General features: G+C 38.7%; 2 protein-coding genes across 3 annotated transcripts in view; both read left to right on the top strand.

Annotated features, from left to right (window-relative positions):
• The window catches only part of stxbp5a (syntaxin binding protein 5a (tomosyn)), a 95241-nt gene extending 82532 nt beyond the window's left edge, over nucleotides 1–12709 (top strand). Inside the window, 9 exon segments of the mRNA XM_044169370.1 lie at nucleotides 790–852; nucleotides 2974–3027; nucleotides 4835–4885; nucleotides 6050–6331; nucleotides 6485–6854; nucleotides 8161–8326; nucleotides 8695–8806; nucleotides 8911–9131; nucleotides 9668–12709. Of these exon segments, the coding sequence (XP_044025305.1) occupies nucleotides 790–852; nucleotides 2974–3027; nucleotides 4835–4885; nucleotides 6050–6331; nucleotides 6485–6854; nucleotides 8161–8326; nucleotides 8695–8806; nucleotides 8911–9131; nucleotides 9668–9709 (1361 nt within the window). The 3' untranslated portion in view covers nucleotides 9710–12709.
• Nucleotides 12710–15725: 3016 nt separating this feature from the next.
• sash1a (SAM and SH3 domain containing 1a) overlaps nucleotides 15726–25856 on the top strand; it is a 233329-nt gene continuing 223198 nt past the window's right edge. For both annotated transcript variants that reach the window (XM_044168074.1, XM_044168077.1), the window contains exon 1: nucleotides 15726–15996. In XM_044168074.1, coding sequence (XP_044024009.1) covers nucleotides 15970–15996 — 27 coding nt within the window. In that variant the 5' untranslated portion in view covers nucleotides 15726–15969. The remainder of the gene's footprint in view (nucleotides 15997–25856) is intronic.

The raw sequence follows: 25856 nt of genomic DNA, 5'->3' as shown, positions 1-25856 counted from the left end.
ACTGCCACCCTGTGTTAAATGAGGGCAGTGCGGCTACATACAGTAGAGGATGCCGCAGTGGCATGACGATGTACTGCCCATAATTAAGCAAAAGTTTGATGGATGAATTAGTAGGCTGTGTGTATGTGGATACTGAGAGATGTATTTTTGATGTTTGTTTTGTCTTATGCACAAAAATGCTATGCAACTACCCATGCAGGCACACACAAACCAATGTACACACACACACACACACACACACACACACACACACACACACGCGAATGCTCACATATACACAAGCACATGTAAATACACACAGAGCATCTGGTGTCACTGACTGGTGAGCAGTGGGCTGGCACCTGTCAGAGCTTGGCGAGCTTGAGCAGTAATCAGGCGTCCAGCTGTGTTTCTCTGCCAACAGAGACTGCTGTCTGCTTCGCTTTCTGCCTCACAGGACAATGTCACACACACACACGCACGCACGTTCATACACAAACGTGAATGCGGCAAAGGGAGGAATTAGACTTAAAATTGGATAAGGAAACATTAAAGAAGCACAGAATCTTCTTTATGTTTAAAATATGAGCGGAACAGGCAGATTTTCTGATGGGCTAGTCTGTGGATCGGTTTACCTGTCAAGTGAAAAGAACATTAGACATGGAAATCCATTTGTATATATGGTCCAGTCCAATCTCCCAAATACATACTGCAACCCCAGTTAAAAAAAACAGTAGAGTGATATGCTCTCAGAATGAACACCCCAGTGGTTCTTTTTGGCTTGCTTTATTTAATTTTTTTCTGCTGCAGGTCTGTGCGACATTAACGAAGGCTCAGCCACATCAGAGGACCGCTGCAAGTCCCCTACTTCAGGTAACATGTCCTTCAGCGTCTTATTAAAAGAAAAGTGGGAGAAATATAGCAGAGGCTTTGTGTTATCTAACCGTAAAACCCAAACAGTGAACTAGTCAAAAATATTCCTATAATACCATGTATTTAAATGCAAGAGGAGCACTGGTTAGAAAAGAAGATTAATGTTTCAAAAGAGCCTCTACTTTTAATAGTGTTTTATTGAAATTGTTGCTCATCAAGCTGGAACTATACAGAGGGGTTTTTTGTTGAACCATAAAATTGGCTGGCTGTCAATTTCATTCTACCTCAGTCTTTAGAAGTGCACTGTTTGAGTTTATTACCGTACATTTATGGGTTTTTGAGAGTATTTTTCCATTTGTGCATGCATTCTTTTACCACTTTGCAGAGTTCAATAGACAGGAATAAATTTGTTTTAATCTCACATGGTATCCTGGAAAACTGTGTTATAGGCTGTAAACTCATCCCAATCTCTATGATGCTAATTCAGTGTGACAGCAAAGAATAATAATTTGATTGAAACTGTTAAACAAAACTCTGCATTCTGGTAGAGAAACCCATTAATTTACATTAATCAGTGTAAGTTAAAAAGTAAAAATTCAACCTGAAGGTCCTCGGGTATTTTCACAAATCCAGTAACTGCGTCAATTGCATAATTGTGAAAAATATTGTACAGTTAATATTTTGAGCTTCTTTCAGTTAAACACTTAAATGTGTCTGGGTGCACTGTACTAAAGCAGATATGTACAGAACATTATCATATTAAGCAGTTTTCATATCAATGAATATGACCAAATGCAAACAAACCAAAATGCATTGTCACTTAGCATATTATGCACCACTGCTACATTGCAATAGTCGATTGTGTAGAAGAACTACATCTTGTGTTGCAACAGTAAGATGCTCTGTTGCTCTTTTACTTGCCTCCTTCTTAATCTACGTCATTAGTATTTCAGCTGAAGGTGCTTGAAGACAGAACAGCCCAGATCCATCTCATTAGGGGTAATTTGGCATTAGCACACTGAAAATAAGGAGCTTTCTAAAAAGGTCAGACAGAAAACAAATCTCAAAGTCTGGAGTCCTGCTGCTGTTTCCAGGTATGATGGCTGTCCCAGCCCCCCATGTCTGGTGCCACCAGTCTGTGGTCTGATACATCTGTCTGCTCTGCATTATTCATAGGACAGAGAGAGAGATAAGGTGCCTTCCTGCAAAAAAATCTCTGCCTTAACAGTCATTTAGTCAAGGGATAAGTTTTTGGGGGTTTTGTTCTTCTGTTTTTTGGTAAGTGATAAAGTCTGCCAGTGGGAGAAAATAATTTACATTTATTTTCATGCAGTTTCACCTGTTTAACCTTGAAATAAGTTGCAGTATGATGAATTAAGACTCCATTAGTGCCAGGATAGTGTAATTGTATTCAAGGAAAATTCTTGTAATGGTTTGATTTGCATCAAAAACAACTTAAAATGACTGCTTACAGTTGTCAGTGCTAAACCATTTACAGTAATAAGATGAACAGACTTTGTTATGCATTTAACATTGTAAGGATTTATAAGGAAAAAAACATCAGTAGCAAGGTAGTACTCCCCCACAGGGCGCTTTTTTCATTTCTTTTCCTATTTTACACACTGAAGTGTTTTAGTTTTATCTGTTTTACTTATAATGTACTTAAATCATTAGAATCTTTGCTCATTGTGGTATCCAAACGAAACAGGGAACATTTTGATTTAACTGGTTTTCAATTTAGGCACAAATGCAATAAAGATTTAGATGTCATGTAGACCTCTGATATCTGTGAAATTAAAAGGGATCAGAGCCTCCCCCTGATTAAATTTACCCAGCCAATTGTTTTTATTCTAAAAAGCAGGCAGTTGTAATATTACACCGTTTTCTTTCATCAGTTTTTAGGCTACAGGGTTTTACATAAGAAAAATGGGTATTTGAGTCAAACCAGTGTCCTGAATTTTTAACCAGCTTTTTTGAAATAAAAAGGCCAGTTTTCTGCTCAGGACAAAAACAAGTGATTCATCAGGGTGAACAGTGATAGCTTGTGTGTAGTAACAAGCCAAAGGGTGTTTCTAACTGCACATTTACTGTACTTTACTTTCCTTCTTACACCCCCAAAAGTGTTGATGTCAAACAGCAATCTACAGCAATTCTACAATGGAGGTGGTAGAGGAGGTAAGATTGGCAAAAGATTATCACGAGAGGCTGTGTAGGCAGGACAAAAAGTCCAGATTTGTCCCCCCCTGTCCTCCGTGCCATGGTCACCACAGCAGGTAGAAATAGAACAGAGAATAGAGAGCCAAATTTCGGCTTCACTTCTGGGTTAGCACCTGTTCCACTATCTTTTGGTTCTCACTGTATTAAATTATAAACAACAGTAGTTTTTTTTTTCTTGGTTAAAATGACCCGGTGCTCATATTTTACATCTGTACTCAAATGTTAAATACAAAAGTACATGGTTAGAAAACTATACACCGAGAACTGAAAGCTTGCGGAGCAGAGGCTAACCTGGAAGCAGGGCAGGAATACACAAAATACAACTTAATTACCTAAGAAACACATTGCATGCTACATGTATGTAGCACGAGTGTCATATTGTAAATGTGCCTGCGTGTGATATCTGTCCTGACCTTCTACAGCAGATTTCCTGTGTACATTATGAGTTATTTGATTGGCTGTCTGTCCATAATACAGTATGATAACACCACAGAGCGGAGAGCAACTCATCTGTCCAACTGTGTCTTTGTGTACCTTCAGTGTGTGTTGATGAATTAGATAATTCCTTATCAACGGCCTGACCAGTTGAAAGTAATGCTTATTGTCTGTAGAAGGTAAGAGTTCTGGATCCCACCCTCAGATTCAGATTCAGGTGACAATGAGTAGGTATCTAAAAAATTACTGCTACATCAGAGACTGGAGGTTTGACCTTGCCCAGATTTTTATGGAAACAAAAAACGTCATTCTAATTTATGGGGGAAAAGCAAAATAATAATTAAAAAAGTTAAGCCCAACCCAATTTGAGCTTGAGGGTATTAATGATGTCACAGACTTCTTAACAGGGGTTTTCTATACATTTCTTTATTTGTTAAAGTGAGTTTCTGTCAGTTTTTGAACAATAACTTGCTAGCTAGCCATAGCTTCTTTATTTCATAACTACCATTAGTAAACGTAACATTTTAGTGCACATGTGACAAAGTCCCCTTTTATCATATAGAGTTTCTCCCACTTCTTTATCCTGCAGACAGAGAAATAATATCTAAGACCTTCATTCATTGTCATTTCCTTTTATGAGTTCACTCTTTTAAAAAAATGGAATGATGTGTGTGAACCAGAGCTAAAAACCCAATGCATTTTGCAAAATGTGAAACATATGGATTCAGACAGAATGAAGAAGTGGACGGAGGTGATTATGGTTATTTGCACACATACAGCAATCAAGTGTATTTTGTACCAGTTGAGACAGTTTTGGGTGTGTGCCTAATACAGTCCATTTACAATACAATACAAAAAAAGTAAAGCCCAGGTAGCCTACAGTAACTAGCAGTAGACTTTTGACCATCTTTTCCACTGTCTTCTTCCATCTCCTGTTCAGTATTTTCTGTTACCTTCATGTTCTTGGTGCATGCTCCTGTGGCATGAGGGTCCTGAATGGCTGTGCAGTTTTGATGTGTCTTACTGTACCAGTCCTCTCTTTCAGGGCATTGTGCAGTCAGAAGTCACCGCCTTTGTTTTGTCTTTCACAGCATGCCTCTGTGATGTACAGGGTTGTCTCGAGTCCTTACGCAGTGTCTTCTCCTGTGAAAACCATTTTGGCTCATCTAGTCAATTAAACAATCCCGCGGCACTTGTTCCCAAGCCTTTTTTTTCGTGTATTTTAGCTTTGTGCACAATCCTAGAACCAATGCTAGTTATCTAGCTTTGCATGGCATCGTGTGTTAGCTTAGATGTGTGTTTGTAAAGAGGGATGTTCTCTTTTTTCCAGCAAAGATGTCACGGAAATTAAGCTTGCCTACTGAGCTAAAGCCAGACTTGGGTAAGCCTTGACTTCGTGTCTCAAAACAATTTATATGGAAATGCAGTATATTTTTCTCACTTCAACTGTGGACTCCACCACATTCCATTAGCCCAGTTTTATCTGGTTATTAGCCTCAAAATTGGCAAGCTGTGCAGATGTTCTCCTAAGTTTGCATGAGACAAAAGTAGCACTGATCTGACCAGAACTGAAATTTATTGAGCTAAATCAAAGCGTTGGAATTAAATTCAGTGTGATTGACTCCCACTTTTTGACCTTAGTGGGGGTTCTTCTAGAGGTCAGTGGTGCTAAGCTAAACTATGCACACTCCATCTCACCGTAAAGCTTTCTGTAACTTTTGCAGCTTTCTCTTTCTACTCTGTGTTCTTCATGTCTTTCCTTTCTCTGTCTGATTGGTTCATTTGAAATTTCCCAAACAGAAATATTGTCACTTGTCACAAAAAGAATGAGAATTTTTTTTCTTCTGGGGTGTACAACATTCGTTTCAAGAACCAGGAAACATCGGATGCGACATTTTTAAAGGGTCAAATTAAAATGTGTGAACACATTTACCTGTATGCTTGTTTAAGAGTTCCAGTGTTATACCAAAGTGCCTGATAACTGGTTGTTTCATACTAATAAAACTGCTGATTGGGGATGGAACATTTTTTAAATGTTGATCAGTCTGTGAAAATGTGCAAATGCAGAATTGCATTGGATTTGTTTCTATTGTATAATATATAATATAAAGTATTTAGAATATAAAGTCACCATCAGTTAGGTTTCAGGTGATGCTGCTCTGTGACTGTTAAAATTATGAGAGCCACCTGTCATAGATAAATGTCATAAATTAGGCCAGCCTTTTATACATTTACCCACTGAATGCAAGCCCATACTCTTGGATTTCTAGCAGTTTTCTGTATCTACATTGTCAATATCTCACAGCGATCAGTCATAAACAAATACAGTTGTTACACAACTGGTATGTCTTGAGTTTGCTGTAAAATTTCAACCCAAATGCATTTAACGTTAAGTGTTTCATTTACTAAGACACTATGAAAAGCTCTTTACTTTTTATTTATCATTTTATTTTGTATGTACAGTACAGTGTCCACATCTGCGTTGTCTGTCTTGTGATTTTACTGCTTTGCGGGTGCTTTACCTCTCTCTGTTTTCTCCTTACTGTCCTCCTGTCTGTATGCCCGCCGCGGGGTGCCAACCCATTAGACCACCGGGACAATTCTTTCAGCCGCTCGCGTTCCTCCAGCGTCACCAGCATCGACAAGGAAGCACGAGAGGCCATCAGCTCCTTCCACTTTTGTGAGACCTTCGCCCGGAAGGGGGACAGCACTTTGACACCCTGCCTGTATGTGGGCACTACCCTAGGCACTGTGCTGGCTCTTGCTCTCACATTGCCACCTGCTGGGGAGCAACGGCAACTGCAGCCAGTTATCATTTCACCTACGGGTGGGTAATGGGACATTTGGGGGGTGGTGGTGGAAAGAGTGATGCGTCACAGTTTTGTTTTTAAACAACAGCAGCACTATGAAAAAGATAAAAAAAAGCAACTGAATTTAAATTCAAAAACCAGTAAAAAGCCTTTTTTCTTCCATTCATCAGGCATGTTGGTACGGCTGAAGGGCAGCATCATGCGGATGGCTTTCCTGGACTCAACAGGTTCCCTGCAGCCCCCTGCGTATGAGCCTTGGTATGAACCCAACGTTACAGCAGATGGTGAAGAAAAAGAGAAGGTCCGTAAGCGCAGGCCCGTCTCAGTGTCCCCTTCCACGTCCCAGGAACTCAACGAGAGCCAGTACGCTGTGGTGTGTTCGGAGAAACAGGCCAAAGTCATGTCCCTCCCCTCCCAGACCTGCATCTATAAACATAGTATCACAGAGACCTCCTTCATCCTGCGAGCAGATGTGGTACAGATGAGTCAAGGCGTATGTGTGGCGTGTTTCTGTGCCAATGGCCACATCATGACCCTCAGGTGAGAAACATGTCAGTCTGTGTCAGTCGGAAATAGCTGGTTATTATTAGAATGTATCAATCAGTCAGTTTGTCAAGTCATGTTCATATCATTAGATTTAAATAGATATTTGATCTGCCTTCTGTTGTGCTCTGTATGTTTTATTACTTTCACACAGAGAACAGTATTCACACTTGAGTTTGTGTTAAAAAAAAAAGATGCTGGAGGGTCAGTATTTTTGCCAGTATTGGTCAGTATTGCCATGACAACCACGCAAAATCTGTCTTTTGAGTATGAAACACTGTAAAAAGTATTTGGGGCATTCTGAGCAGACAGATGGACTATAGAAAAGTGGATTAGGCTGCAGAAATAGTTTGAGAAGTGTATTTATTTAACTTCTCACTATTCCAAGTGTGAGTCCAAGCTGACGACAGCCTTCACTGTCACCATGGGGTAAAACTTCTTACCACAACAAACCCACTGTATGAGGAAATGTTTAAACTCACAAGACAGAATTCAGGGGGAGATTCACTTCATTGTTATGTGATGATAGGGAATTATGATGTCATAATACAAGTGTAAAACAAGTTTGTTGAAGTTCGAGTTTAACAATATTATCAGGACTACATATTGTCTTTTAAATGGCAGAAATATATGCTGTCACCACTGAGGCAGAAAGGATCATCGTGTTACGTCCTCAATTAAACTTTTCCTTTTGCTCAAGTTGTCATTCAAAGTCAAACACAAAACTTTTGTCCTCATGCACACCCACCACAAACACACCCACACACATCCTCAGACGTCTATGCTTACGTGAACCTGCCATTGACTATCATCTTTTAACCCCCAATGCTAACCTAAACCTTTAACACTACACTTAATGCCTTTAATGTTGTCCTACATTTAAACTAACATGTCAAGGTTTGGAACTATTTTCATGCAGTGTGTGGAAGGGAATAAGAGAAGAGGGGTGTATTAGTCTGTCACTCATTAATCTTCCCTACATCCCCTCCCTTCCCTAGATGAGAGAGACGGAGACAGAACAGCTATCCATATGGGTGTCTGACAAAGCAAGGATGCCCAGCTGTCTGCCTGTCTGTGTGTGCATGAACATTACCCTCAGTGTTTCAGGAGATTGAACTATGTTAAAAACAGTGGTGAAAAGTGATAGCGATAAAACTTGACATATTTGCTCTCTAATATTTACTTCAACCACAGTGATCATGTGTTTAGGTGCTGACCAAGGCTACAATATAAAAGGCATTTATTGGAAGCCTCATTCTTTAAATCTAAAATCACTTAAATCGTTTCTGTGTCCCCTGTCTAGTGTGCCGGGACTGAGACCGCTCATGGATGTAAACTACCTGCCTTTGACAGACATGCGGATAGCCAGAACCTTCTGCTTCACCAACTTGGGTCAGGCCATGTACCTCTGCTCCCCCACTGAGATCCAGAGGCTCACTTACAGCCAGGACATCTGTGAAAACCTACAGGTTAGTTGTATCTACATACAGTATGCATATGGATTTAATGAGTCACGGTTCAGGATTTGGGGTTTAAATTCTGAATAAAGTTTCACAAATTATATATAAGAACTGCACAGAAAACATTTCATATTAAATACAATTGACATGATCATGTAAAAGAACTGGAGGAAATATATTTGGGAACATGCATACAAAGTATGTATGTACTGAATATTCGTATGTATATTTTACCTGAGACACTGTACTGTGCTGTACACTAGGCTGTGTAAGTGTACTGTAGTGGCAACACAAACAAACACAAACAAAACACTGTATAACTAGACACAGGCAGTTAAACTGTATGTGGCAGATTAATGTGTGTGTTGCTGTTTCAGGAGATGCTGGGTGAACTTTTTACACCAGTGGAGACACCGGAGGCCCCCAACAGAGGGTTCTTCAAAGGTCTCTTTGGAGGCGGAGCACAGTCACTGGACAGAGAGGAGCTATGTATGCCAAACCTACACATGCCCAAATATACAGTGGTCCAGTCCTTTGCTGATGCAACCTCTCACTTACACATCTCTATTTTTTCCATTCATCTCTTAACTCAGTCGGTGAGATAGCTGCTGGAAAGGCATCCCGAAGTCTGGCCCAGCACATCCCAGGCCCGGGTGGCATTGAGGGCATGAAGGGGGCAGCCTCTGGTGTGGTTGGAGATCTGGCACGTGCCCGGATAGCACTGGATGAAAGAGGCCAGAAACTGGGCGAGCTGGACGAGAGGACAGCTGCCATGATGTCCAGCGCAGATTTCTTTTCCAAACACGCCCATGAGGTAACAGAAAATGTTTACAGGTTTAAAATGTGGAGAGAACACCAAACCCCATGTGACGTCACAGCAAGGACACCAGAGCTGCTCATGCTTGTACATACATACCTGTGTACAGTGCTTAACAGAATGAAAAATAAAATCTTGGCTGGAATACATAGTTTACTGAGGAGTAATCTACTAAAGGCAGGAGACATTGGTAATAATGCAGACCGCTGTAATGTTTTGCAAACAGAGTTGTAGACTTATTAAGAAAAGACTGTGGGTCACAGTTTAAAATGTTAATTTTATTACATAAACAATCAATTAAAAGCCATGAGATGACGATGCATTTTGTGAGAAATGCCAATCCTTCTTAAACACACTGTATATGAACATCATCCAACACTTGGTGCAGTGCTAGCTGGTCTCCCTCTTTAAATTATTTCAGAACTATTACTCATTTACACTATTTACCCACCAGAGGGCGGTATATGCCTGTGGAAAGTTCCCAGTACTGTGGCTAGGGAATTTACTTTACTTCACATTTCCTCTGTTTCCAGATGATGCTGAAGTGCAAAGACAAGAAATGGTACCAGTTCTGATCAGTGACGGGGAAGGAGCAGCGCTCCATGGACACAACTGTCACCTTCCATTGGCTCATTTTGGACTCACCGTGACCCCCATCCATCCATCTGCCCATTCATCCATCCCTCCGAGCCTTCTTCACTGGGACACTTGGGATTTTCTTCCCTAGCACAATGTTGAATACTGTTCTTACCTCAGTCTTAGGGTGGAACTGAGGGGTAGACAGGGGAGAAGGACAACCTCAGAGGGAGCAAATAAATTGTGTGTTTTTTATGTTCTTGTCTCCTTGTTTATCTCTGTTCAGCCTCTCCTCCGGGGTAGCCAATTGGCCCACGCACCTGGAGATCCTTCATTCTCATTTGCCAAAATGTCCTTTACTGTTGTCTCCACTCCGAGCCCATCGGGGGCCAGTATTCAAACTGACAAACACAACTGAAAAAAGACAAATATTTAATGAAGAAACAGACTACAAAAAATTCTTAACATGTAAAAAGAAGGAAAAAGAATCTAAATACATCATTATATATACATAAATCTAATAAATGTGCAACACTGTATCCACTTCTGAGTGACAAGTACTAAAGAAAAGGATAACTCATCGAGGAGACGGGAGCAAGGTGCGAAGGCCGAAGGAGGCAGCATTGGAGAGCAACAGGAAGTGCTGCGACAGTGACGCCTCCTCTATGCAGAGAGTCACAGGGATAAAAGCAACTTATGTACACTGGATATTTCACTCTAGACTCTCCTCTGTATCTTACAGACTTTCATATCGTTACAGTGTGTGTGTGTGTGTGTTAATTTCTATTTTCTTGCCATTCCTCTATTTGTTATTTGTTGGGTTTTTTGCTCTGTCTGTATTATTGGAAAATCTCTTATTTTTCTATTGTTGTGAAAGTGGATGATATTTGATTTGTTGAAAAATACGTTTTGTGGCTTTTGTCTAACAACTCAAATTAATTTCTCCTTATGAAAAGGGCTGGAATCTAAAAGGAGGGCAAGGATATAAAAGGCATATATCATTTAGTACTCACTGACATGGCAACATCAGATTTCTTGACTCTGAAATCTTAAAGCAAATGCGTATGAACCACACACGTTTATTGTTTACCTGAGGATTTCATTTATTGACCTGTCTGATGTGATGATAACTGCCTCCCTCACCCTCTAATGTCATAAGCTTCCACAGTTTGGCTTAGTCTGTGAGTGTGACTACAAATGCTGATGAGATCAAGTGTTAAATACACTAATTGTCTAGCCAGATTTGTTGGGTTTTCAGGAGTTTCCAAATTCTGGAGTACACATCAGTATGGAGATTACATACACATAAATAGAAATTCTATTTATGTGTGTATATATATGCAGGATAATAGAAATATGGATGTATAATCCTTTAAAAACACATTACAACAAACAAATACATTTGAAATATATTTCAGTTTTTGCTGACAGTTGTCTGTATGAGAAAATTGTCTGCGTGATTTCTTTGTTAATATTTATTGAGGTGCAAGAGACAGTTGTGTTTGGTGTCAGAAACTTTCACCTTCATTGTTATCTTGTTTCTATTTCCATATTTGCAGTAAAGCTCAAATGTGGTGTATCTCTCTGTCTACCAGGCTTTTAACCTTTATTTGTATATAAGTAAATAGTTTGACAATCTAAGACCAACTGGAAAGTAAATGTCGAGGTTGCTCAAGCAACATAAGAGGAGAGAGGCCATATTTTTTCTGACGCCAAAGAGTTGCTTTAGCTTTTCCATTGCGCTATCATTCAGCTTATCACTCCATGAGTCTCGACACCAGACAGTATACAATAATATGTGTAATACAGTATATAGCTTCACCCATGGAGTGCAGACCCAGGATCAGGTCCATTTAGGAATATTATCATCTTCATCACCTTTTCAGGGTTCAAGAAATGGAGCAAGTTGCAATGGAACTCAGCCATTTATAGTATTATTGTATCACAATCTGTCATGAAGTGTAACATTTGGACTAATGTTTAATGTTTAAAGTGGCCTAACTGTTGGTTGATAAGGCTGTTTCCTTAAAACAAAAACCTGAACCATTCCACTACAGCTCAGACACAACAATATTTATGGTATTCATCTCTGTGTGTGTGTGTGTGTGTGTGTGTGTGTGTGTGTGTATGGGAATGTATGTGTTTGTTTGTATGTCTGTCTGTCTGTGTGTCAGGGTGTATTCAAGTGTGTTCAAGTGGTATAATTTAAGATATTAGGTTTTGGTTGTTTAATAATTGATGTTGATGTCCTAGTCTCACCAATCAGCAGTGTGTGTCCAGTTGATTGTCTGTTACACTAACTAAAGCCACCATTAATGATAAAAAGATAACAATAGGACAATGAGCATTAGAGGACCTCTAACTTCTGTTTTAATTTAACTTGCGCATGTTCAGTCTTTGCACACATGCTTTCGACCCATCCCTCATTTTGCCTTATTCCTCTGAATTCTCTCTTCCTCCAGTGAGTCTTCCATTGACTCTCTTGGTTCCACAGCTACAGATATGGCCTTTTCTGTGTTTAGTAAGCATTGTAGTGTGGATGTTGGTAGGTAGCTATGCCCCCCCCCCCCCCAAGGTGAAGAAGAGGAAAAAAAATACAAGTTTTAGCTAGAGGTCATCCCCAAAAACCTGTTCAATATCTTTCCCTCCGACCCAACTGTTATTTGTTTTTTCTTTTTTCAATGTTATACTTGTTTTTTTTTCTTTTTCTTTGAATGATTTGTTTCTTGTCCATACACTACAGTATGCAGTATTCTTACCTGATACAGTCCACACACAAACAACAAGAGGGAGTCCTGTCTATCTGCCATATGCCATCTTCTGTCCTGGATTCAACAGTTATCAGTGGGTTGCAGTATTTTTCTCATTGTAGCCAATTTTCTTGTACAGTTTTATGCAACTTTCACATGGATGTTTATGACTTTATCTGCTGCCACAAAAGTTTAGAAATTCTGTAGATAGCGATTACTGTGCAATGGAAAATAAAAGTGGAAAATGTATTTTTGTCTAAACGCATCTTTAAAAAACTCTTACACTAAGTTCAAAATATAAAGATTTTACTCTGTTCAGATGAAAGACAAGCATGTATGTCTGAATTGTTATATTGGGTGTGAATATAAGGGATAATGACTGAAGTGTAATGGTGTAGGCACATATGTCCATATTGTTCGTAAAGGAGAGGATGTGAATGGGAAATTTTTGCATCTGTACACTAGATGGCAGCAAACACACGCGGTTGTCTCTACATGCAATTAGACAGAATAGGGAAAAGATGAAGAGTGGTCAACATACAACAATGCAATCCTACTGGCCTACGAGTTATTATTAGGTGATCTAAGTAGTAAGTAGGTAATACTTGACTTTATGTTAATAAAATAATACAATTATGGATAAAGCAGAAATTGGTCACAGAAATTGACAATAAAGCAAGAAGCAGATCTGTTCAATTTTTCAGTTTGAGTCACTGTAATAGCTTGCTTTGTTATCTTATAGTCTGTTGTGTGCTTATACTGTATTGCCCCCTTTCTTAGAGCAACACAATCCTGTATTGATCACACTAAGTGACATCCGAATGTAGTCTCTGGTTTCTTTGTAGTCATGACACAGGTGATGAAGTGGTCAGTGGAGCTCTTGAAGGTCACCTTTTTTCGAGAATAAGAGTTATTTTTTACTCTTGGCTGGTCATCCAAGCTTTTTGTATTTGAATTACAGGCAATGGTAAAGTACCTTTAAGTGACCCTGATTGTGATTTTTGGTAAATGTTGTGTCTGCCACTAGAAACATAGTAATTATCTTACACTGGGAGGCTTTCTCTAGTTTTTTTCCACTTAACTGCCACACAATACACCACTACTATTCGGAATAGACCTCTTGAATCAGAGATACAATTGTCCTAATCTCAGTTGAGCTGCCCATTGGGGTCAGTAACTTCACCCAGTACTGTATTTGCAGTGACTTATGGTGTAGATCAATTACTGCGACAACCAGAGAGGCTTCCAGCTTGGCTGATTATTTCCTGCAAGAAGAAAGATGTGCACACTGTAACCGTACATTGTCACTTAATGCTTCCGAACGTCATGTGTGATCACGCCTGGTGACTCATGGTAGTTTGAATTCAGTGTGAAAGAATTATTTAAGACATGAAGCCAGGCAAAGCAATATATTAGAAGAATAAATTATAGAATTAGGATGTTTTTTTTGTTTTGTTTTTTTACCTTGCACAGTAACTAGAATTCTTAGGCTTTCCAGATGAATGAATAAGTTATAAACCAAAATACAAACCCTATTGCAAATAAAACTATTGATTGCTGGCTGGAGGGATAAAGCAGACCATGATTGAATGTCTTCTCTGGAGCTGTTTAATGATCAATCTAACAAAAAGCAGATATACTATTGTTCCATAAGTGGATTGTCCCTAGGGCCATACAGTTTTTTTAACCCAAGTTTGTAAAATTGTCATTTGGTCTGCTAATCTGATTTAAAAACAAATTGGCCAAATCAGAGTTGTGCTTTCCTATAATACCAACAAATTAATAAGCAACAGTGTTCTTCCTCCTTTTCTAAACGTTATTTAACTTGTTTTGTTTAGAAGATTTTATGCAAAATCCATAAGTAAAATCCATAAATCAATAAAAAAATAATATATCTAAGGAAAAATACATACACCAAAAATTATTCTAGTACTTATATACAGGAAATGGTTCTGACTCTCTCTTCCCATATATAATGAATAGGGGTTATGGCCTTGTGGCCACCCCTTCTTTTTGTAAACAAAACTATCAAACAAAGTGGCGTCATAATTTTATCATGAGGAGTGCATGTGTTTTTCATCAAAGATAAGCTTCTGTGGCTGTGAGAGGTTGAAGGGTAAGTTAAGGGGAGACTGAGAGATAGAGACAGAGGGAGGGAGACTGGGTAGGTGATGAAAAAAACCATCATGTTGATTTGTTCAATTTGACTGAAGTCATGAAGAGAAGGTCACTGGGGAGAAATGTTTGTTGATGCATACTATTTGAACTACTGACCTTGTTAGCACATGCACAAACGCACACAGATATAGCACGCTGCTCAGCAAATGACACGTCAGTGTGTCTGTTGCCGTGGTGACTGGAAACATAAATGACCGGAGCAAGGTTTGCACAGCAGGGAAACAGGAATGAGCTGGCCAAACGGTTTTAGCTTGATTTAAACCATCCCTAGTCAGAAACACAAGATCTCACTGTATAATATTTAAGAAGATAAACCATCAACTGAGTAATAACAGGTTTACAATTATATGAAACAAAAACGGTCACCTTCTGTTTATTCTTAAAGACAGCTGAATCTGACATATAAAATTCTACTGTTTCCTGGGAAAAAGACCAAAAGCCATCCAGTTTGATGACATAAGTCATTTTGTTAAGGAAGGTGTTACAGTTTCCAGTTGATAGATATCTCATTTCAGGAGCATAAGCTGTTCAATTTCAAGCTTGAAAATCCTGTGTTATATGTTACAGGATGCTTTTTTTTCTATTCACATTGATATGTTGAGTCAAGCCTGAAGATAAATGGCAAAAGTACTAGTTTAGATTAGCTTTTATTAAGTAAATCAAATGTATGAGTGGACCATTTGTTCAGTTAGATGCCACTTTTAAATGTATCCTGATCAAATCCTTTTGAACTTACCCCACTCACCTATTTTTGTACTTATGTACAATATAAGCCTATATAATTCACAGCACATTTAACCATCTGATATGTCTAATAAATGGAGAACAGGCTAGCTAGTTCTGGTAGACAACTCCAGCACGGTTCACACATGGCACACGCTGCAAGTAAATCCAACACACCTTTCTTCATAAGGAAGCTCGACTGCTAACAGTCCCATCATTTTAGGAGGGCGAAGTGGAAGAATGATCCCATAGGCCTTGTTTATGGCAAACATTTTGACATAGCAGAAAAAACGCAGGTATAATTAGTAACATTTATTGTGGCCGCATTCTATTAAGGTTAACCAGTTTCAGTGCTCTGCTGTTGTGCATGGCTGCTAACTGGAGCGGCTTCCAGGACACTTAGTGGAACCCAGCCATCATTAACCAAATTAGTTTCACCTGTGCCTTTTGCTGCTGTGACAATTATGTCAAAATGTCTGCTGCGAAAAATGTGGTTTAGTAATTCGATTACTATTCAGTCGCTTTTATTATTTTAAGACAGACTCACTTCAACTTGAAGTTCACAAACTCCAAGCACTTCAAGCCAGAAGTTGGAGTTTGCTAACAGCATGGGACCTCGAATTTACAGCACCAAGGTAAGCATTAGCTTGCTGCTTGTGCTAACATGTACTATTTATCTAGTGTCCATGTCTTGGCTGTTCAGTTAGTGTTTCGGTGCTTGGCAACAGGTGCTGCTGTCTTATTTTATTTAACTACTGCATGTGATACAGTAAAGTATTGAAGGCTGTTTGCTGCTAATTTCTGCTTTTATACTGCTGCTACCTTCCTGTGTGCAGTATTTGCATCGGTATTGTGAATTCATTTGTTGTCATTGCTTTAGTCCTTTTTTTTTTTTTTTTATAAATGTTTTTGGTGGTAAATTGGCATATACAATATGGTGCTCTGCTCCTGGTGTTGGAGCTGGAGTAATCAGTGTTATGGGCTGAATTGGTTTTGAAACATATTTCCCCTGGTTGTTCCTGCAGTTTTGCAGAGTCTCCTGTTGGATCCTTCTCTGAAGTTAGTAGAGGTTAATATTGTATATTGGCTTTGTAGGGGTGTAAACATGATTGTTGTCTTGCATGCAGGGTATTCACATAATAATGTCCCTGTAATATTGGCTTCATGGGGAAACTCAACATTTTCTGTAAGCATTTCTTATTCACTTAAGCTTCAGGCTTTATGTGTCAACTTCCTTTGCTATTTGTTATAATTGCATCTAACTGCCAAGCTCCTGTCTTACTGTTTGCACCCCCAGCTTATCATAAATATTGTCTGCCTTTTTTGTGAATTTGTAATTATTATTGGCTGCATGAAGTGTCTTAGCCTTCTGCACATCAAGTTGATTTCTAGTTTTAGATAAATCGATTCTCATTTCAGTAGATAGGCCTAGTCGTTTCCCTACAGTGGTTGCTGGTGCTTTGGGTCCCCACAGCAGTACATGACTGGGGTGTGTATTTGTGATGAGGTCAGAGTCTAGACGGCAAATGCCAAATCTATATGTGCTCTGTATTCACAGTGTAAATCTGTTCCATGTGAGTTGGGTGACTGAACTGGCATTTTTATGGGTGGATTGAATGATTTTGTTTTTGGGTTGAGGTTCACAGTGTATTAGATGAGTTCACTTTCAACTGGTTAAATTTAGATTAGAATTGTAAACTCACTACATGAATATGGACATTCATATAATAATGACTAAACACTCATTCACATGTTGCTATAACTTGTCTCATTTTAATAAACTGATATTTTGGGGGCTTTTATAAGTCACAAGATTTCATTTTATATCTTAAACAAAGCATGCTGTATTGCATAAAAGATTGAAATTTGAACATTAAAAAAAGTCCCTGAGTTAGTATGTGATCTGTGGTAAGATATCTACCACGTCTCGCATTCTCCGAGATTTAAAAAAAGCATGGGATTAATGTTTTTTTAAAGTTTAGGTTTGGTTAAAATTGTGGACTTGCCGACATACAGTGACTATTCATGTCTCCATAACAGTTACTCCTTACAGTAATAAAATACTGTAGGGAAGATCGAGTTTGGAAACACTGAGTATCTTGACTTACTGTGACTATGCTTCTATAGACTGGGGCCAAATAGATGACTTCATGTTGACTGTGTTTCTACAAGCAAATGAGGGGGGGAAAAAATACACTATTAAATGATGCTTCTGGATATTGTTTCATCTCTAGTTCTGTTAGAAAAAGATGCAGTATATTATCTGTCTGATTTGAACCAATTTTCAGTTGCTGCTGTAAAGGCATCTTTTGCTCTCATAATAAAGAGGCAGAACTTGAGCTTTTAGTCAAGGCTCATTTAAGTACATATGTTTCTGTTTGGTTTAACTGTACCCAGTTAACATCCAACCCGCACATTGACAGAGAAATGTGTTAAAGGGATCATTTGCTCCAATCTGTCAAGCTGAGAAACATCTGTGTTTTGGAAATGAGTGGAAGATCATCTGTATGCTGGTTTACACTCATCTATCTATCTATCTATCTATCTATCTATCTATCTATCTATCTATATATATATATATATATATATATATATATATATATATATATATATATATATATATATATATATAATAAATTTTTTTTTTTTTAATTAAAAAAAAAAAATAGAGGGGTGACTAAAACAGACATGGGTGTGGTTGGAATTCTGACCTTGTAATTGTAAAATGGCATGAACTCAGTACTTCTCTTCCTGGTGGAGTGAACAGAGTCTGAAGGCTCAGTGATGGAGCTGTAACCTGCTGCCCGCTGATTGGTCAGTCACATGGTCTCCTTTCTGCCCTTGAGACAAGACTCCCATTGGGCTATGATGCCTCTCTTTTATACATGTGTTATCCACGTACCCTCACAGGTCTCAAAGACTGCTATGAAAAAAAATAACATTTAAAATGCAAATCAAATACATATACCCACTTTTTTAGACCTTTCTCAGAGAGGGAATGGGCACAAATGCAAAGGCAACGTCATGGAATGCAGACCAAAACAAAATGTCTGCCATCTAAACCGTCAGCCTGCGTGCCCAATTTTCATTTTGCTGTGATATGTGGTTTTGAAATACCACAGCACTAATAAACACAAATTGAGGTCTTGTGTGTGTGTGTATAATTACAACAGGCACTGAAGTAGCATTTAATCAGTCCGGTTCTGTCAGCCATGACTTGTAGAAGACTTGTTCCTAAAGAGAGGAAAACTGGTCATGTCTTGCTTTCTGTGAATGTTGCTGTCATCTTTGTCAAAATAGCATCTCCTCATGATCATTCTCATATTTGTTTTGAGACTTCACTCTCAGAACTGCATTATTCAAATTAAGGACTACTTGCTACTAATTTAACCTTTTTTTTTATGTATTGTGGATATATTTTGTGATTACATGAAGGTTTTGATGCATTTGTCCTGTTGTACCCAAGTGCTTGTCTGATGGCAAAATTAACTGTACTCTTGAAAAAGGAGAGAAGGCACTTTAAAAAAGACATGCCTGCCATTTGTGCAAGGATTTGTTGTTTCTGTGAAATCCTTGAACGTTTCACTTGCCGAAATATTTAATGCTGTTTAGGAAAGAGTGGCTTGGCTTCTCTTGGAGAGGGACTATATCAATATGCAAGGCATGCTGTATTTTAGCATAAAAGGAATGAAACTTTAATGGCTGGTTTGAAAGCAGCTGCAGAGGCTTGCAGCAGATTTGACTGCATGAGATACTTCCACCGTTAGTTCTGTCATTAACCTGTAACTGCATTCAGGGGAGTTTGCAAAGTTTCTTTTTAATGATGTATGTAATTAATTTTTACTGCTTCCTTTTAATTATTGCTTTAATGTTGTGTTATGATTTAATATGAAGAGGAACACATTCTGCAGTAAGCAATAAAGCCTACTTTTGAAATCTTCTGTCTTTACTTTCAAAAACTGATAGGCACTCAGGTGAAATACACTCAGAGGTGCAATTCCAGCCACACTGTAACATCTGCAAACCACTTTCATGTGTCCTGGTTACCATAACAAATTCATCAAAAATTTACTCTCGACCATAATGCATATTTGATCATACCACAAGATCTAATATAGTGGTTGCACCTCATCAATAATTAACAGTCTCAGCAAGGTATCTGTTTATATTTCCTGTATGGCAACAAGAGACTGTCTATATTCCTGAGGTTAGCATTCTTTGTTGCTGCACAGCAGCTGCTACTGTATTGTGCACCATTTTATAAAAAGAATGACTCTCTTATCTACTGAGGTGTGTAGAGCAACAAATACCCAAGCCCCTTATCAAATATTTGTTCAATATTCCCAGGAGACCCATGATCCAAAGGTGCAGTCCAAGGGCTCTCGTGGGAGTAATAAATAGCCATGATCCTTATCTAGGCCACACAGATCCCCATCTGAGGAGGAGAGAGGTTATCGTTTCTCTTTTAAACACACCACTCATCTGTTCAGACTGGAAATGCCTGTAACTTCCCAATAGGGAACAATGGGGGCTGCGTGCGGGCTGCTGCAGCACGCACCATTAATGATGAGCGAATCCTGGAAAACGCACATAGTCGTTATCGTCAATTTTTCATTGACAAAGGACCCTTTGCAGAACCTCTGCAACCCATTCATTGTCCTAATTTGTCTGCCCAAGGACAGGCTGTTCCAAATCTGGATGGTAACTTGCTGTTTGGGCAACCTGTGGTCTTTGAGGTCAGGAAGAGTTGCAATTAGTGCAGCCTTTGCTTTTTTTCAGTAGTATAGTGTAAGCAATAATTTGGAGTATGACTTGTTCCCTCACTGTGTCGTGGTGACACATTTGTCTTTCTAGAGGTGTGGCCTGGAGGTGAAAGTGAGACAACCAGGTAGCTGTCTGTAATTTATTAGGCAAATTGTTTGACATGGATTTGTGGAAGTAAACTTCCAGTTTCAGTTTTTTTCCTCTTTAAGTCACAGAAATAACTGAGGCTGTATGGCAAATCAGCCAGGGACTTTTAAACAGACAGCAGATTGAAAGCAACATTGGTGACCTTTCCCACAAATCTTACATTCCACAAATGATTTTGTACCGATGTAAACTTACTTTTAAAATCAGTGTTTTCTTTACCTTGAAGTTTTCTCTTGCGGGTCCTTGGTAACAATCTCTCTGACAGTAATAAAAGTTGTCTGGGGACACTAAGCAGCCCTGCTGTACCCCTCTGTGATGGACTGGCTGAGGCTTTCATTAAAGTTTCAGGCTCTGCAGGATAAAAATTTGAGAGAGAGAGGCAGACTGTGATTCAGGAGTGACCTTCTGCTTTTATTACATAGAATACGGGGGAGTTAACTGAAACCATTTGCTGGCCTTCAGGACACATAGCAGTCTAAGTAATATGGGGCTACAGAGGGGTAAAACTGTAGGTGTGAATAACCAAAGCTGGTCAGTGTTTTTCCCACACCAAACTTGGATAATGGACCTGGCTAGCTAAAATGGATGTGCTGGTGTGTTAATGGAGGTTTACTCTAGCTTCACTCTACCTAATGTACTAATATCATTTAGATTTATTGATGTAAAGTAACTTTTGTTCTGCTACATACTGTCGCTCTTTCCCTCAGGAAGTTCAGCTGAACTGGGACTGTGGTTTGGGTATGTATACCTGATATGTGATATGATCAAAAGCTCCAGGGCATACTAAATGGACCTCGTGGTGAGATTGTATTCTCAACAATGCATTCATTTCTTCTTTAACAGACGCAGGCTGTTGCCCCTTTTTTAATATGGAATCATAAGTATTTGTACGCAGTGAGACTTTATACTTCTCCGCTTATCTGCTTGAATAGCACACAGGGTCTAATTAACATGTCTGGCCAGTAAATTGCCCTGTTATCCCGCAACAACAGTTTAGACGCTGCGATTATTAAAAAAAAAAAAAAAAAAAAAAACAACCTAGAATCAACAAACTCAGATGCTCAGTGTATTGCCTGAACAAACAGGGAAGATGGTCTGGAGCATAAAAGCACTCCATAAAACACAAACCACTAAGTACACAGCTTAGCGCTGCTTCCTTATTCAATTTTCCTTTTGTCATTTCCGATCACGCAAGATAATTGTTTAACGCACCGTTTCATAAAACAAGGTGCTATGGAAAACAAATTAATAGTACGTGGTGATGTGTGTTATCTTCCTACCTTGGACCCATGTGTCTTTGGCTGAGGACATTCCCCTGCTGAAATTTCCAGAGATCCAGGCGTTTCATTTTGGAATTTTTTAATGACTGACTGGCAGCTGCTGGTGTTTCCAAGGCAACTGTGTGATTGGGAAAGGGGATTTGAATGGTGGCTGTCAGCGAGGAAAATTGAGCACTGCCACAGGAATACATTTTACCCTGTGAGAGTTTACGTTAAATGTGGGTCAATCATAAGCTTCTATTAAGTCTTCACCCTGGTGAGGCATATTAATTTGCATTTTGCTTGACTTGTCTGTATTCTATTAAGAGTGGTAGGCTGCTCGCTGGTTTCTAGAGCTACAGTATAATGTGTGATGAATGTGTGGCAGTATGAAGGGGGGGTATATACAGAGAACTTCCAGTGCTTGTATATTAATGGAGGCAGATGTCATCCTGCACTTGCTTGCCTTTTTTAATCAGTAGTTCTTGATCAGGCAGCTCATTTAATGAACAATTTGATATGTGCAGGGAATGAACAGCAATAAGTAATAAAATACAGCAATGGTTTGCATTAACTGGTACTATACAAATAAGGATTTTTATCCCAAGTTGTTCATTAATGCTGTCATTATACCTCCATTGTGTTCAGTCTACCCTGACAATCTAATCACAATCAGTGTGATCATGTTCATCTCGGCTGCCAGTAAATATCATTGCTTCCAAAATTCAGCTACAGAAAGTTACCATTACACTGATATGTTGTTTATATAATGCCTGTATGGCTGGAAGCATTCAGTTTAAGATTCAACAGAATTTAGACTGTCTTAAATTGCCAAATATAATTAGATTATAGACTCGTCAACAATAAGTAACATTTCTGTGTCTAATAGGTTTCTTTTTGAGATGTTGTTTACTTTGGCTTGGTCATTTACTTATGAGCCTTACAGCAAATGAATACAGCTACTGAATAATTTATACATTCAGCAAAGACCTGACATTACATCTTAAGACTGAAATAAAATAAAGAGAACCTGGCTGCACTTGTCTATCAATCGTAACACTGATCTGTTAAAAATGTCACTTATGACGCGTTCAGTGTGCCTGTGATGTTATGAATATTTGATAAATGCGCCATATCTAATGCCGTTTTTCAAACCAGCACCTAATGGATTCTTTGCAAGGGCATTACCAACTAGGCAAAAATTAACATCTGCATATCAGGTTATAAATCATGATTACACATGTTTTTATAGCTGTGCCATTATTAGCCAGTTTGTGTGAAGCATTATCAATGAAGAAGCCACACACAGGGACTATCAATGTATCATGGAATAGATTATACTGTACTTAAGGTCATTACTGTGGGTATTGTGGTTGTTTTTAAAGAATCTAAACATCATTGTTTCTGGTTTAGGTTGATTTTAGTCAAAATGATCTTAAACTCAAAACCCTTCTTTTTGCATCAGCGAAGACTTATGCATGTTACTATATTCAGTTTTCACTTGATCTATAGATTTTTTTTTTTCACAGACTAAAGGCATAAAAAATGTTTATAGGATGATATAAAAGTATTAGTGTTACTCAGAGAGGTGACTCTCACAAGAGGGATAGGTGGGTAGATGTCCAGTCGGAAAATAATTGAGGTTGTCATATCACTTGGTTGTCATGGCAATCTGTTGGATGTCGCACTGTGGCAGTTCTTATCTCTTGTCACCAAAATACTTGACTGAGGAGGGCAGGGAACGCAATCACACTGCCAGCCATAGCTTTGCCTGTAGACACACTCTCAAACGCACATACAAACAAATCCCAAAAGCATAAACGCTTTTGGTAATGAACAACTGTCTGTTACTCTAAAGAGTCTCCAGAGAAATGGTTGGTATGAACGGATGTGGGGTTTGTGTGTGTCCCAGCATGAGCTCTTCACACAGACTAAAACTTCCTCCCCAGTGGTTATGGAGCAGTGAAGAGCATGTCTGCTTACCTCAGCACTAATCCAGAAAGAAAGCAGACTGGACATTCTGAGCTATGGATCCACTGCTTCTATTCATGGAAATTTGGATTTCCAGTACTAAAGAGCCTCTCTAGTCTTTTCTACAGTAGAGTTTCATCGCCCATTTTTACCATCAAAAGCCCATGAATTGACACAACTAACAAAGATGTACATAAAATCAAATTTGACTTGCACTTGAAGCTACAAGTTGTAGATCTGTCTGTTTCATAAAAAGCAAATCCAAATGTTTCAGTGCACAGGCCATTAAAGGATTTTAAAATGAACACGGATATGACGTAGTGACTACAGAGATGTTTGTTCAAACAGAAGATGCAGATCCCGCATGTCAACACAGGTGCTTTTCAAGGAAGATTCAACAGACAAATGAACCGAAATGATACTTGTACGGTTGCTTGCAGCCTTGTAGTGAACAAAGAATTCCTTTCACATGTTTGCTAAATTCCTTTCACATGTTTGCCAAACCCCTATTGCACCGCTAAATAACTGTCACAGATTTTTAAACACAACAAACACATCTTTCACCCCAGGCAAACCAACACTGTCAAGCTGAAGCCATTAGTGAAGTAGGAGAAAGGAGGCCTGAACACAAGTGTAAACATGTGCAATGGTTAAAGGCTTCAGTGAGGCTTAAATGTTTGCTACACAAAAAACGTTTACCCTTTTTTTTCATATTTTAAATGCTTTCTTTCTTTCACTCACTCACATAGCACTTTCAGCAAGATATGGAAGCGTAAATTTTACTTGAGTCACATTAAGAATACATTTTAGATTATGTTACATACTGAGTAGAGGCAAATGTAAGCAACTAATTGATGGGTCATTGTGTGCTCAAGGTTAAGCTAATTACTTCTTGGTTTAACTGTACAAAGCTACAGTGTGGTATGGTCTGTTAATGGGAGGTTATCTTAGTGTTGATGTCAAATCTTATGTGTAAGTGTTTAACATTAAAACATGAGCTTTAAATCAATACTTGAAAGCACGTGAAAGAAGTAATATTAGAAGAAATATTAGTATTTAATAATGCTGACATTAATTTGCTGAAATCTTTCAGAAGTGTAAAAATATTTCCTAACTGGGCAATTTAAAATACACTCCATTTATTCTCATTCTGTCTTGTTCTGTGTAAACAGCAGTTTGGCTTCTTGAAAACCTCATTGCCTTGGCACAAGTCGTAGCTTTTTACCCAAAGTGTGATTCACAACTAAGGTAATTATAAGGCTGTGTGGTAGCTGCTGTTCTTCTACATGTATAATTAAATCATTCAAATTACACATTTGTGTGCTACTGTAGTGCGCACACTTTACCCAATAGCCTCATGCAGCTTATGAAATATGACCATGGGCCACATTTCAGATATGGCTTCTGTTTCAAAATGAATTGAGATGCAATAATGCAAAGTATGTAATGGTAATGATGAGGACTGTAGTTATTCTGTGGTAATTGGTAGAGAATGTGGAAAGAGAAGTAATGAAGGAGAAACTACTCAAAGTCACTGTCAAGGCTTTCATTTGTGTCCTCCTACCCAGTAAGAACATGCCATTATCATAATTTAGAATCCAGCTTAAGTATTATAACAGGCTTTTTGCTTTACTGATGCTGAATGCATTTTATCTCGATGGAGATTGCTATTCACTATGGCGTTTGGTAAAATGGAAGCAATTAAAATGTCAGACTTTCTAAGACTTGAAATAACTTTGTCACATTGTTTTGTATCAGCTACTCATGATTCACATAATTAAAATTAGTTCAGCTGTATTGTGACCATGGGAATTCTTTTCTTTTCAGGTATGAGGAGTACTAGTACACTGATGAATAAACATGGCAGTTTTTCTTATCTGTGAGTGAAATGTCTGTAGTTTTAAATGAAGCATGGTGGTATGGATCCTCCAGAAGATTTACAGGGAGTTGGTGTGACCGGGGTCACAAGTAGAGGAGGATTTCATCTGCGTAATTAGCCACAATGGCTAAAAAACCGCTGCCACCTTTAGGGACCACTTTGATGTTTGTACATCGAGGCGTGTGTACATGTGTGCGTGCAGTGGCCAGCGATATTTACTGATTACCCGCAAACATTTCATTGGCATATTGCACATGGTGCAGTATGTACATGCACAGACACATACATGCCAGCCCCTATGCAAGATGAGTAGGAACATCAAATCCACATGCTAACATGACACAGTCTCTGCAGGGAGTGAGACTAAGACATGGAAGAGCATGCCTTACTTTGTGATTGCAGCTGTGTTCAATTTGGACCTGAAATGGGATATTGTCTCCGCCACACTTTTTTCCCATTTTAATTAAATGGCTTC

The sequence above is a fragment of the Siniperca chuatsi genome, linkage group LG16 (assembly GCF_020085105.1).
Source record: "Siniperca chuatsi isolate FFG_IHB_CAS linkage group LG16, ASM2008510v1, whole genome shotgun sequence".
Lineage (NCBI taxonomy): Eukaryota > Metazoa > Chordata > Actinopteri > Centrarchiformes > Sinipercidae > Siniperca > Siniperca chuatsi.
The sequence above is the reverse complement of the archived record's forward strand: the minus strand, read 5'-3'. Positions and strand labels throughout refer to the sequence as shown.